Source organism: Arachis ipaensis, chromosome B07 (assembly GCF_000816755.2).
Source record: "Arachis ipaensis cultivar K30076 chromosome B07, Araip1.1, whole genome shotgun sequence".
NCBI classification, from domain to species: Eukaryota; Viridiplantae; Streptophyta; class Magnoliopsida; order Fabales; family Fabaceae; genus Arachis; species Arachis ipaensis.
The window spans coordinates 113,395,163-113,408,761 of record NC_029791.2 but is presented as its reverse complement, the minus strand read 5'-3'; the positions used below and the strand labels follow the sequence as shown (position 1 = coordinate 113,408,761).

Below are 13,599 nucleotides of genomic sequence, written 5' to 3'. Positions count from 1 at the left end.
TATGCAAAAAAAATTATATAAGAACTAATTTGATTAATTTTTAAAATTTTAGAGATGAAAATGACTTACATTTGAATTTTCAGAAATTATTTTGATTATAAATAACTTTTTTACATGTCAAGTGACATGTGGCGTACTAAGAACCATTGACCTGACATGTCAACTAATTATTTTATGACACGTGACATTAATCTACCATTATATTATGTGACACTTAACCTGACACCATCATCTAACTAACAGAAAAATCTTTTTTAATAATTAATTTAAAAAATAGATGATCTTTTTAAAGGCTGATTTTTTTGGATATGATTTGGTGGTGTGAGTTATGCTGGGATATGATCATTAGGGGTGATTTACACTATTATAACGGCGTTGCTTTTTGGAAATTTGGGGGGAAGAAATCGGACCCACCGATTTCAAGCAGAGAGAAGAAGTAACACAAATCGGACCCACCGATTTGTGTGAGGGAGACGTTGAGGTTGCATGAAATCGGTGCCACCGATTTCTGGGTGGTGCCACCGATTTCTGGGTGGCCAAGTTTTTCAACCGAAGAGTGCAGTAATTGGTGGGACCGATTACTGGTGGTGAAAAATTTTATTTTAATCCGGCGTGCACCAATCGGACCCACTGATTTGGGAGTGCACGCGGTCAGTCCGTCCGATTTGCCCGTTAGTGTATACATAAACTGGAAAGAGCTCACAGAAGTCCCATTTCTTCAGCGCCGGTCTCAGCTAATGTTCTTCCTCTTCTCTTCTCTTTTCTGATTCTTCTCCTTCATTTTTGTAAAATAAATTTCTGTGAGGTTGAGAATAGTCAAATACGTGTATGTTATGGATGATAGAGTTGTATTGAAGATTTATTATTACAGGCAGATCTTATTGCAAACATATGAGGGAGTTCAATTTGTGTGTGAAAATCCATTAGATGTTATTCCGTTCACATTGTCATTTGAGGAATTGAAAGGTGTGATTTGTGAGAAGATATATTTTCAAAGATGTAGGAGAGTATCGTGTATTTTGTACAGGTATCCTTTATCTGTGTTTGGTGGGTTTGTTCAATTTCAGACCAAGTACGTGACGGACGAAGCGAATATGCATGAAATGTTTTCAATGTACATGGAAAATCGCCACCGAATGCCGTGCATCGAGTTATATATTGAGTTTGAGCAATCTGAAGCGAACCGTAACATTGAATTGGAAGATTATAATAATGAAAGCGAAGATGAATTTGAAAGTAACTATGAGATCGTCGGTCCAGGTGAAGACGAAGATGAAGCTGGCGGCACTATGAACGCAGATGTGGCGGAAGTTGCAAATGCACTAGCAAACCCGCATCCGTTTCAGGAGCCTTCTTTCATGCGGATGTTGGATTTTGAGGCTATGCACGCACCGGAGTTTTCGCAATATATGAATGCAAGTGCGTAAACCTAGGTTGCTATGTGAAACTCTGAAGTAGCAGATCAATAAGTCGGATGAGTAATATATGTGATATGTGACTAGGCATTTGTGACCATAGCGTTTGATTTTTTTATTAATTAATAGTTCTTTGTTATGAATTATATTTAGTTGTTCTTTACGTAGATGGAATAGTGAAAAATAAGACTATAATGATCTTATATGGTAAAGTGTGTTTATTAATTGAGTTGTAATAAAAGACTTATTACTGAGTACATAATAAAGCATTTATTACTTTTTATGTATGCAGCGCCTCCTGTTGTGGCGGATGATGAGTTCACAGTGGGGATGGAATTCAGTTCAAGGGAGGCAGTAATCAAGGCAATGAAAGATTATACCATCCGGAGAGGTGTGGACTATCGGGTATATGAGTCGGAACCGACGACATTCTATGCCAAATGTACAGAATATGGGAATAGTTGTGACTGGTTGATCAGGGTTACCAAAATGCAAAAGAAGTACTGTTGGGAGATAAGGAGGTACAATGGAAGTCACACTATAGGATCTTTCAAACCCCTAAACCACGTTAATTTTATAAAACTCCCTCTACAGTCCGTCTTCCTCGGTGCAACTCCAAATTGGTGCAAGCACTCGGCTTCCAATGCCTCAAAGCTACTCATGGTCGGACCTGTAACCGGAAGACCATTTGTCGGTAGACCGAGAATTACCACCACATCCTCCAAGGTCACGACACACTCACCAACCAGAAATAAAATGTGTGAGTCTCGGGCCGCCATCTCTCAATCAGAGCATTAATCATTGCTGACTGACATTTGATAACTCCAATTTGGGATACATAATAAAATCCAGTCTCGCGTAACTGTGACTCAACAATTTGGTTATATGGATCCGACGGCTTTAAATGATCACACATCAACATCCGTGAACCCTACAATATCACATTTCCGTTATAAGGACAAGTATAATATAACTATATTATCAAAAACACAATTATCCTTAACATGTCCATTATAACTAATTTCCAACATTTTTTTTTTGGTGACTAATTCCCAACATAATTGCATTTCAAACATACACATTAAATCTGTTATACAAAAATCCTTTAATCATATTCATTACTTTATAACAAAAATTAATTCAGGATACTAATTTTATTATTATTATTATTATTCATAACACAGCATACTAATTTTCTAATCTAAGTTTAGTTATTATTAATTTATTGTCTAAATTTTACTGAATTAAAATTCAATTATTAATGATCATAAATAAAATAATTAATTAAATTTTTATTATTAATTATAATAATTAATTAAACTCAATTACTAATATTAATAATAACAACAACAATATATCAATATCTACCTACTCCAATCTAATATGTACAGATCTCATTTTCCTTCTTCTTTTATTCATTCATTCTTTACATACATTCATCACATTCATTCATTTTTTCATTTTATTTTAACTAATATGCATAAAAAAAAACCTACTTCACTGGTAGAATTTATTTACTAACCATAACCATATCATACATACATACATAGTTAATTCCTATTTTAATTTCTATTTCTAACCACCTAATAATAAAATCTTACATACATACATGCTTAATCTCTACTTAGTGCCATTATAATATATATTGCTAATAAAATCTAATATTATCACTATTATTATCATTAAATCAGATTATTAAAAAATAAAAACTTACATAATTTGAATGTCCAAGATAATTAACAATATAAAACTCTGATTGATTTACTTCTTTAAATTTTTGTCTTGGCATTTTTGTTTAAATGTTTTTATGAGGATTGTTGTGGTCCAACAATGGTGAAATGAGGAAAGTGGTGGGGTTAGGAGCAAGAAGAAAAGGATACGAGAGTGAGAGTGAAAGAGATAGTGCTGGGAGGGGGTGAAACACTTGTCCTTGGGATAGAGAGTCACGGGCCAACCAAGAAGCCAGATGCATGCGTGACGCGTGGACAGGGGGTCTCAAATCGGACCCACCGATTTGTGCACCTTCCGCGTCCTGATATCGGTCCATTCGATTTCCGTCCCCCAATCGGTGCCACCGATTTCTTCTACACCGCCGTCACATCTCGGTGAAACACCCTAAACCCCCATATCGTCGCTATACTCTATCAACGCCTCCATATAAAAATTAAGAGAAAAGGATAAATAGGTCCCTGATCTTTTGTCCCGCAGACATTTTTGTCCCTTACCATTGAAAAATACTTTTAGGTTCCTGAGAAAGTATTTTTATAAAAAATCAAGGATCTATTTGTCATTTTTTCAAAAATTAAAAAACTCCTTTTTAAGACTAATTTAATTTATGAGATATTTTAAGAGATACATGGGAAAATGAGAATTATAAATTTTGATACAAGTGTGACTAGGCCATGTGAGGATGGCCGCCGACACAATTTGCAAGCTGCATGTTTTTGATACCCTTAACAAAGGAGATTGCTGAGCTGAAACCTCTTGTCTTGATCTTCTTCTTGTTATTTTTTTAATATAGAAATTACTTTTAGGCTTTTAGGAGGTGCATCCATATGGGGGTGTCCTGAAGCCTTTGGACTTTGTAATGGAATGGATGCATCTTTATCCTTTCACTAGAGTAATTTCATTTCATAATTTCTCAAATGTTGAATTTTATAGTGCATAGTCACCGTAGTCAGCAAAGAGCGTGTCCACCACAGAATGCAACAGGTAACGACAATAACAGTTGGCTTGGCTCCAAGCTCCGCAGATCAAAGCTCTTTTTTTTTTTTTTCCTTTTTCTTTTTCCATTTTCCCTTTCTTTTATTTTCTTTTCTCTCAAACAAACTTCATTCCCTTTCTTCTAAAATTCTTCCTCCCAATTTCAAAAACCCTAAAACAACGATCAACATCAGTTTCACAACATCAAGAATAAAACCAATCTCTTCTTTTTGATCTATTTCGGTTGGGCAACAATTCTCAATGCCAATTCTACTCTTACCCGAATCAAATTCAAAAGTCAAAACCCCACAAATTTCCAATTTCCAATTTCTCCTTTGATTCGGATTCCCAGAATGGTGACGGATCCGGAGCTGATCAAATACGTGTGCATTGCAAGGGCCACCACCGTCCTGGCCCACCGCCGCGCCACCACCGCCGATCCCGACGTCGAGTGCCTCGCTTCCAAATGCATCGCTCTGGCACCTCCGAACCACTCTCTCTTCACCCAAACCCTAAAACGCCGCTCTTACACCTTCCTCATAGACCCTCCCTTCGTCTTCTTCGCCATCTTTGACCACCGGTTAATCAAGCCCTTCCAGCTCCGCTTCCTCCACCGCCTCCGCGACTCCTCCTCCGCCTTCCTCCGATCCCAACCCCCAACCAAAGATGATGACTTTGTAGCGTTCTGCTTTCAGTCCCAATTCGATTCCATATTCGGCGAAACGCTCGATTTCGAATCAGGGGGGACCGACGCCGCCCCCGTTTCGAGAAGCCCTATCGTGGAATCTCCATCCACCGCCGCCAACAAGATAGGGAGGTCGCCGTCGACGGTGCCGCTCCTCGGGAAGCCACAGGAGGGGATGTTGTTGAAAAAGAAGAAGAGGGTGGTGGAGGCCGTCAACGGAGAAGTCAAAGACGGTGGTGGCTCGCCGGAGAACAAGGTGGACGTTTGTTCCGACGAAGCAAACGGCGGCGGCGGAACAAGGGACTTCTCGCTAGGGGTGGCGGCGAAGGGTGGTTGCGTGGCCAACGATCATCATCGGCAGAAAGCGAAGCATATATGGAAGAAGCACGTTTGGGTGGTTCTGCTTCTTGATTTGTCCGTTTGCATGGTTTTGTTCGTGATTTGGTTATGGGTTTGCAGCGGATTTAAGTGCATGACCTATTGAATTTTGAAGATCATAAAAAAACTCAGATAAAAATTGGAACTTTTTTGGAGGAAATGGAAAGGGGATTTTAATTTCTTTCGGTTTTTGTCCCTTCTTCATTTGGGGAAAGGGATTATTAGCTTCTTTGTTTCTATTCGCAGAAATAGAGGGGTTGATCACAGTCACATGAACATGCTCTGTTGTATATTGGAGAAAAGAAAAACAAACCTTTGGGTATGTATATGGTGATTTTGGTGGTGGTGGGGTGGGTTCTATTTGATTTAATTTGATTCTTGAGCTTTTGTTTTTTATTTCCTTTTTGGAAATTTACCTTTTTTTTCCATGGGAATTGAGATATGGAGAAAAGATCCCATTGATTCAAGTTGTTCCTCAATTGTGCAAAGTTACAGATTCCAAAAAGATGTTGACTATGACTATGATATGTTTTTCTGCTACTTGTTAAGCATAATTGAGCTTTCTCTTGTTAAGTTCATGGATTCTATTCTTTTAGATTGTATTTGAACAGGTGAAGAAGTAGTTTGATGCACTTCTTTTCCGTACATCAATGAATGATACAGTAACATCATGAGAATATGCAGAATGAAAAATTGCTGCTCAATGTATTTTGTCTCCCAATTTATGGAATTTGTTTATATAATCTTTACTTTTATTTTCTTCTTGCTTAATGATTTTACCATATAAAACACACATAAGAAGATTAAATTTCCAGTGCAAATATGACTTGTCTTTGGCTTTAGTGAAGTACACGTTCGCAGCTACTAAAACCTAAATCAATAACTTTGAAAAAAGTTTGCCCCCATTCAGAATTTCCTTGCATATCGACATGTATACATTTTGTATTTTGTACATTTGTCTAGGGATATTATAAATACAAAGTTTTTAATAGAAATAATAAAACCTTTTAGAGTGTTCAATGAATCAATGCATTGTATATAGTGTAAGTGTCAACTTTTGTAATTTTTATTTATTTAATCAATCTCATAAGAACACATAGGAGCAAAATTCATAACTTGTTCTTCATAAATGTCTGCAATCATGTTTCACTATTCATTGTATATGTAGTTGGGTTAGACAGAGGAGAATATGCCACTATCTATGAATTAAGAATATAGATTAAAAAGAAGGCAAATTACATGTGCCTTTTATCAGGTAAAATTGAATCCAGATATTAACTTAAAGAAATAAATGTCTCTAAAGTAGATTTTTTTTCCATCTGATGCTAATAGCCTAATAGCTGATAATAAATAGAAACATGTCCACACAGAATAAAAAGCATTGATGAGAAGGGTGAGATGGGGAGTGGGGACACACAGAATGGCGATATGGATGCTTTTTATTGCCCACATATTTGATGTCCCCAATACTATGAAGTATGAAGAAGCTTAGCCTTTAATTTTATGCAAATATGTTGTTTAATTTGTGGACAAATCAAGTTCAAGTTCAGGGGTGCCTTGCAGGAACGTAACACAGCCATCAGGTGTTAATAATATAACTAAATTAATGCCTAAATCAAATCAAATCACATCATATGATATTATACCCAAATCAAATGGAATAATCATGAATAATGGGGCTAGGTGGCTTAATATTGAAGAATAATAATACAAATCAGAACAAGCATGCGTTACCGACAGTGTCACATGCAAGTTTGCTTGCTTCTTTCTTTTCTTCCATTATCAGTATCACTCTCATCTGCTGTTACTTTCTTTTCTAGATCAATGTCCAAAATATACGATGGTAAGTAACATCATGTGAATGGACTATCATTTTCTTAGCCTCTTACAATAATAGCAAATTAAAAACATGGATAGAGGAACATAATAACTCAGCCTCCGAACCAATGGAGTTGGAATAATTCATGATCAATTTTGTATTTATAATGAACTATTAGAGGAACGAAAGAAGAAATTATTTAAAGTAGATACCAAGATTATTAAACTACTCTTCCACCTTAGTCCATAACAACAATAAAAAAGTTTTGTGGCTCACAAATTCACCCCAACAAAATACATAAATTCCATTACAATTTTTGTCTTTATTATCTTATCTTATCTTTTCTTTATCTTATCTTTAGTTGTTCTTGTTTTATTTTATTTGATTTTATCTTTTATAGGATAATATATATATTTAGTTTTATCCTGTTTATCATATACAATTCAATTCAATTCAATCAATTAAGAAATATAAAGTATAATATTCTTCCTCCATTCTTTTCTTATTCTTTCACAATTTTATCATGGTATCAGAGCTTTGGTATCCTCCTTGAAGAGGATACATAAGCTATCATCTTTCCGGTGAAAAATCACCTGACTTCTTTTTCAACCTCCTTCCACGATGAATAATCAATCTTTTAATTTAACTCAAAATCCAACCAATCTCTATTACGTACATCCAAGTAAAAATCCAACATCAGTCTTGGTTACACATGTTCTAACAGGAAACAACTATCATTCATGGAATAGTTACTATGACCTGTCTGCACCTTCTTCTTCCGACAGTTTCATCTGCACATTCTTCTGCGAGTTTCGTCTGCATTCTGTTTCAGCGGTCATGTCTGCATTTTGTTTCAGCAGTTGAATCTGCATCTGTTTTAGCAGTTTCATCTGCACTCTTATTACGCTCCATGCGCCCTCTTTTTTCATCGCGCTCTATGCGCTCTTTGAAGACCACTCTTATCGCGTCATACGTGCTCTCTAAAGATCAATCTTAAAATAAATAAAATAAGTGCGTAGAGCGCAATAAGATTAATCTTTAGACTGCGCATATGACGCAATAAGAGTGGTCTTCAAAGGGCGCATAGAGCGCGATAAAAAAAAGGGCGCGTGGAGTGCAATAAGAGTGCAGATGGAACTGCTAAAACAGATGCAGATTCAACTGCTGAAACAGAATGCAGACAAAACTCACAGAAGAAGGTGCAAATGAAACGGTCGGAAGAAGGTATAGATAGGCCATAGTAACTATTCCATGAATGATAGTTGTTTCCTGTTAGAACTGGTGTAACCAAGACTGATGTTAGATTTTTACTTGGATGGACATAATAGAGATTGGTTGGATTTTGAGCTAAATTAAAAGATTGATTATTCATCATGGGAGGATGTTGAAAAAGAAGTTGGGTGATTTTTAACCGGAAAGATGATAGCTTGTGTATCATCTTCAAGGAGGATACTAAGGCTCTGATACCATAATAAAATTATGAAAGAATAAGAAAAGAAGAGAGGAAGTGTTAGACAAAATATAATTTTTATAAGAAAATTATAAAAAGAAATAATTAGTTATTTGGTAATGTTCCTATATATAATATTTATATCTATTTTAAATTAAATTAGATCATTTGATAGTTGGTTATTTATTTAAATTTTGAAATTAACATCAAGCAAGAAGTGCGGAACAGTTACGAGAAATTCAAATTTTCTTCAAGTGGTGTACAAAGAGTAACTGCCCATTGAGATTAGGCTAGTCTATAAATAGAGCTTTAGGAACACGTTGTAATCAGTTCAGTTCTTCTTGAAAAACACTTAGAGACCCAAAACGCTCTCAGCCCCTTGGTATCACAGAGTAAAATTGGAAATCTTAAGTAATTCCTCTGAACTCAAACACTTGTACTTTGCTTTTTTCCAGTTTTTTATTAACAAAATTTCTTTACTTTTACGTCTTTTTTTCTTTTACGTTCATGTTTCTTCTTTCATCTTCTTTTTAATTTCCTGTTTGTTTTAATTTCTGTATTTTACTTTGCCTCCGGCACCTTGTATGTTTTCCTTTTTATCTTTAATTTTACTTTCGAACTACAATTGAGACTTTGAGACACCCATAAAAGGAGTCGTTTCCGCTCCTTGAATTAAGATTGTGAAACAAAACTCGAAAATTGTTGATTTATTTGTTGTTAACAATGGAACAAAAATTTGAGTAAAACAAATTGGCACGCCCGGTGGGACATTGTCAATAGATTGTAGTTTGTCAAAAGAAAAAGTAAGAGCTTTTGAATTTGCATGTGGTTGCGCAGTGGTAAGTTCGTGCGTCCAGAGCCAAGGAAATCAGCGTCAGTTGACATGTCAAATACTTTTGCAGCATCTTCTTCTACTTCTAGTGATGAGATTAGAGGAAATGAAGCCGGAAATTCTCATGTGGTTTCAAACGCAGAGCCTACCTTGATGTCAGTGAGGCATGATGGCGTTGGCCATGCCCATACAGGGTTAAATGCAACTCACATGAATACCGTGGGGTGGCCGCCATATGGCTTGCCACCGGGGTATGTCCCCTCCATGGTGTCACAAGGATTGCCTGTGCCTCTCTACTCAACTTTTCAAAATCCTATTTATCAAAATCCATATGGCATGTCAAATGTACCTGTTTCTGGGGCGTCAGGTTCACACGTATCACAACAAAATTTTTCACATTCTATTAATACAGGAAATAACAGTGCATCTAATTCTACTACATCCACTGTCACTAGGGTAGAAAATTTCAGACCTGTATTTCCTGACATGTCAAGAGCAATGCCTGTCAATCAACCTAGTCAAACTGTGGGATCTTTAGCAAATATTAGACAACAGATGGATGAAAGCCACCATGATCTAGTAAACATGTTAACTCATCAAATGGTGACAGTTTTAAATCCTCTTTTAGAAAACACAAACACTAGAATTGAACAATTAAATAGGCAAGTCAATAGGATTGCTACTGTGGTAAATTTAGAAGAAAATGACAACTTGAGTTTAAGAGTTGATAATGTCAATCAGAACGGTGGAGCAATTCCTAATTATGATGTTCACATGCCTAGACATGGTCAAAATGTTGACGATATGTTAGAAAGATTTAGGCAAAACAACTTAGAGGGGCATTATAATCTAGCAAGAAAGGTTGAACAAGTTTTAAACCGTTTGGGATTTAATGTTGGTTGCTTAAATAGGCCATATTTTGTGTCTTCTTTTCCTGAATGTGTCCAACAAGCAGAGCTCCCAAGGGGTTGGAAAATTCCAAAATCCCTTACAAAATTTTCTGGAGAAGAAAATGAGTCTACAATAGAGCATATTGCTCGATATACTGTTGAAATTGGGGAAGCGGCTTCTAATGAATATCTCAAGATGAGATACTTTCCTTCTTCTTTAACAAAAAATGCATTTACATGGTTCTCCAACTTGAGACCAAATTCTATTCATTCTTGGGCACAGTTAGAAAGAAATTTTCATGATCAATTTTTTCGAGGTGAATTGAAAGTTAGTCATACGAATTTATTCTCTGTCAAACGTGCAGAAGGAGAATCCATTGATACTTATTTGGCGCGATTTAGAAACATGAGAAATAAGTGTTTTACTCCGATTCCGGAAACTGAAGTTGTCAAAATGGCTACTAATGGGTTAGAATTTGGAGTTAGGGAGAAACTTGTCAATCAACATACTTTAGATCTTTCCCAGTTAGCTGAAAGAGTAAGACAAATAGAACAAATTAAAAAAGAAAAAAAAAATTTCAAAAAAGGTTCTAAAAAAGTTGCATATGTGGATTGTTTTTCCAATAGTAGTGATTCAGATGAGAAAGAGGTTTATATTGCTGAATTGTGTGGAGGTCCTCCTTATGTATGCAAATCTTTGAAGCCTGTTAAAGAAAAAGAAAAGGTTTCTTCCTATTCCAAAACTGAAAATAAGACTTATTCTTTTGATATTTCTAAGGCAGATTAAATATTTGAAGTTTTATTAAAAGATAAGCAGCTTATTTTACCAGAAGGAAAAAAGATACCTTCAGCTGATGAAATAAAGAATAAAAAAATTGTAAGTTTCATCAGGTGTTCTCACATACCACTAATAATTGCGTCCGTTTCAGGGATTTAATACAAAAAATAATTGAGGAGGGAATGTTGAAGTTTGAAGATAAAACTACTATGAAGGTGGACACTGAACATTTTACTGCTGACTCAAATTATGTTGAGCCATTCAAATTGTCAGTCAACATGGTAGAAGTTGATGCCACAATGGTTAATGATAAAGATGAAAATAAAGACCTGAGGATCTTTGAGCAAGATAAGAAGCCAGTTTATCCTCATTCTGGTGAGGATCTGTTAGATTTTTTGTTGAGAATTAAAGAATCTGACAGCACCATCGCCATGTGTCCAAAGTGCAATGTTGTTTTTGACAAGGAAGCTGCAAAAGAGTTTGAAAAGTACAAAGTTGAAGAGAAAGAAAAGACTGAGTTGAGAAAGAAGATTGCTGAAAAAGAAAATGAAACTAACGAGCTAAAGCGGAAGATAGCCGAGGGAAAACAAAAGTTGGGCAATCAAACTCCTTTGAACAAGTGTGTCAACAACACTGGGTACAACCCGTCAACCAGAAGATGAAGACTGTGGTCATGATTGGTGGAAAACCTGATGGATTTTCTCAAAAGACAAGAGTACCTCCCACCAAAATTTCAAACAATAAATGGGTCCAGAATGTGAGAAATGTGCAGAATCAACCTACTGCTTTTGCAAGAGGAAAAAACAAATGGGTGAAGCCTAGACCTTTTAAGCCCAGGTACTATGAGTCTCAGTTATGGAACATGAATCATGCACAAGACGGAGGTAGTATATATATTCCAAAAAATGTGCCCGTTCCCTCAAAGCCAAATTATGCTTGTTATAATCCTAACATGCAGCAGGTTCCTAATTATTCTCCTTGGCCAAATTGTCAAAATATTCTAAAATATTCTCCTTTTACAACTTTTGAGCAGAAAGAGAATATACTTGAGTATGTTCCTTTGGATTCATACAAGGGACACGGAGTAGATTTTCCTCATTTGCCAACCATGGCCAAGTCTGCAAAAATAGGCAATTCTTCTAATCACCCTAAATGCAATAAAAATGTCAAGAAGAATCTTGCTGGGAAGAGGGTAATGGTTGAAAACAAGGGAGAAAAGGATGAAGATTTAATTACTGATAATTTTGACACTAGTTTTGATGACATCTTAGAAGCAATATTTGGTGTTAAGCAACCTATAGCTGTGGTGTCAATACTGCCTGAGGAGTATAGTCAAGTCCAGGAAGTAGAGTCATTAGAAGATGATTGTTATGATGTCTTCCCTGGAAGCGAATGCTTATTGCTAGATGACAATATGTGTGGTGGAGGATTGTTTGAGAAACCTACTAAAAATGACAAGGAACATTTGCGTCCATTGCATATCAAGGCTCGTGTAGATGGAAGGATAGTTAATAGGATTTTAGTTGACGGGGGAGCAGCTGTCAATCTCATGCCTGAAAGAATGATGGGAAGGCTTGGAAAGACTAAAAAAGATCTGATTAAAAGTAGCATTGGGGTAACTGATTTCAATGGAAGGACTTCTTCTGTTAGAGGTGTGGTTCTGCTGTCAATTGAGGTTGATTCTGTCAATGGGCCAACTCTATTTGTTGTTGTTCCTTCTAAGGCTGGTTTTAACTTGCTTTTGGGCCGTGATTGGATTTATAGAATGGGTGCTATCCCATCCACTCTACATCAAAAGTTGATTTTTTGGAACGAAGATGGAGGAGTGGAAGAAGTTCCTGCTAATAATAGTACATGTTACTATGATGAGATGCATGTGGAGTTCAGGATGTATAATCTTGGAGTCAAGCCATTGACAGTTGACACCAAGGCATTTAATCCTGAAAGTATTGAGATGTGTAAAATAGATATGAATGGTTTTATTTAAAAAAAAAAAGCATCAAGTTTAAGATCTTGGACAAAAATAATCTCATTGACATTTGGGTATGTACTTCATAAATACAAAAGCCTAATTGACTTAGAAATTCTGTTGAGCCTCTTAGCACTTGGAGTCAAAACTATTAGAATGTTAGTGTGGAGATTTTATAGGATTAGAAATTTTATCAAATTTAATTGACACCTGGAGTTTAATATATGAAAGAAATGACTTCACGAAGTTAAGATTTTGTTACTTCTGAAGTTAGGAAAATTATGTCAATTAAAACAATGAAAGTGTGTGTAAAAAAAAAAAAACTCTTAATTGAAATATTAAAGTTCAAAATAAGGGTCAATTAATACACATTTAATGTGTCGAAATTAGAACAGATATCATTTGACACACTTAAAAATTTCATACAAAAGAATAGACCCCATTGACAGTTCAACTATTAATGTAAAAATTTTATAGACTTAGAAATTCTGTTAAGTCTATTACTAGTAGGCATTTAATCTGTCAAGCGAATGTGTCTAAAATATCAATTGACTCTCAATATCAAAAATAAAAAAAAATGTCAACAAACAACTAAGTTTTCTCACTTTCAATCATTGCATATCTTCAAGTGAGAAATCTTGGGGGCATCTTGTTAGACAAAATATAATTTTTATAAGAAA

The 13,599-nt window shown here is 35.7% G+C and overlaps 1 protein-coding gene across 1 annotated transcript; it reads left to right on the top strand.

The window, feature by feature from the left end:
- On the top strand, positions 3,798–5,885 carry LOC107605894 (phytolongin Phyl2.2). Its single transcript, XM_016307831.2, has one exon. It carries the CDS (start codon positions 4,472–4,474, stop codon positions 5,285–5,287), a length of 816 nt encoding a protein of 271 aa, XP_016163317.1. The 5' UTR covers positions 3,798–4,471; the 3' UTR covers positions 5,288–5,885.

Excerpts from the sequence above, each read along its gene's own strand:
- LOC107605894 (XM_016307831.2), top strand. The coding sequence starts at position 4,472 with ATGGTGACGGATCCGGAGCTGATCAAATACGTGTGCATTGCAAGGGCC.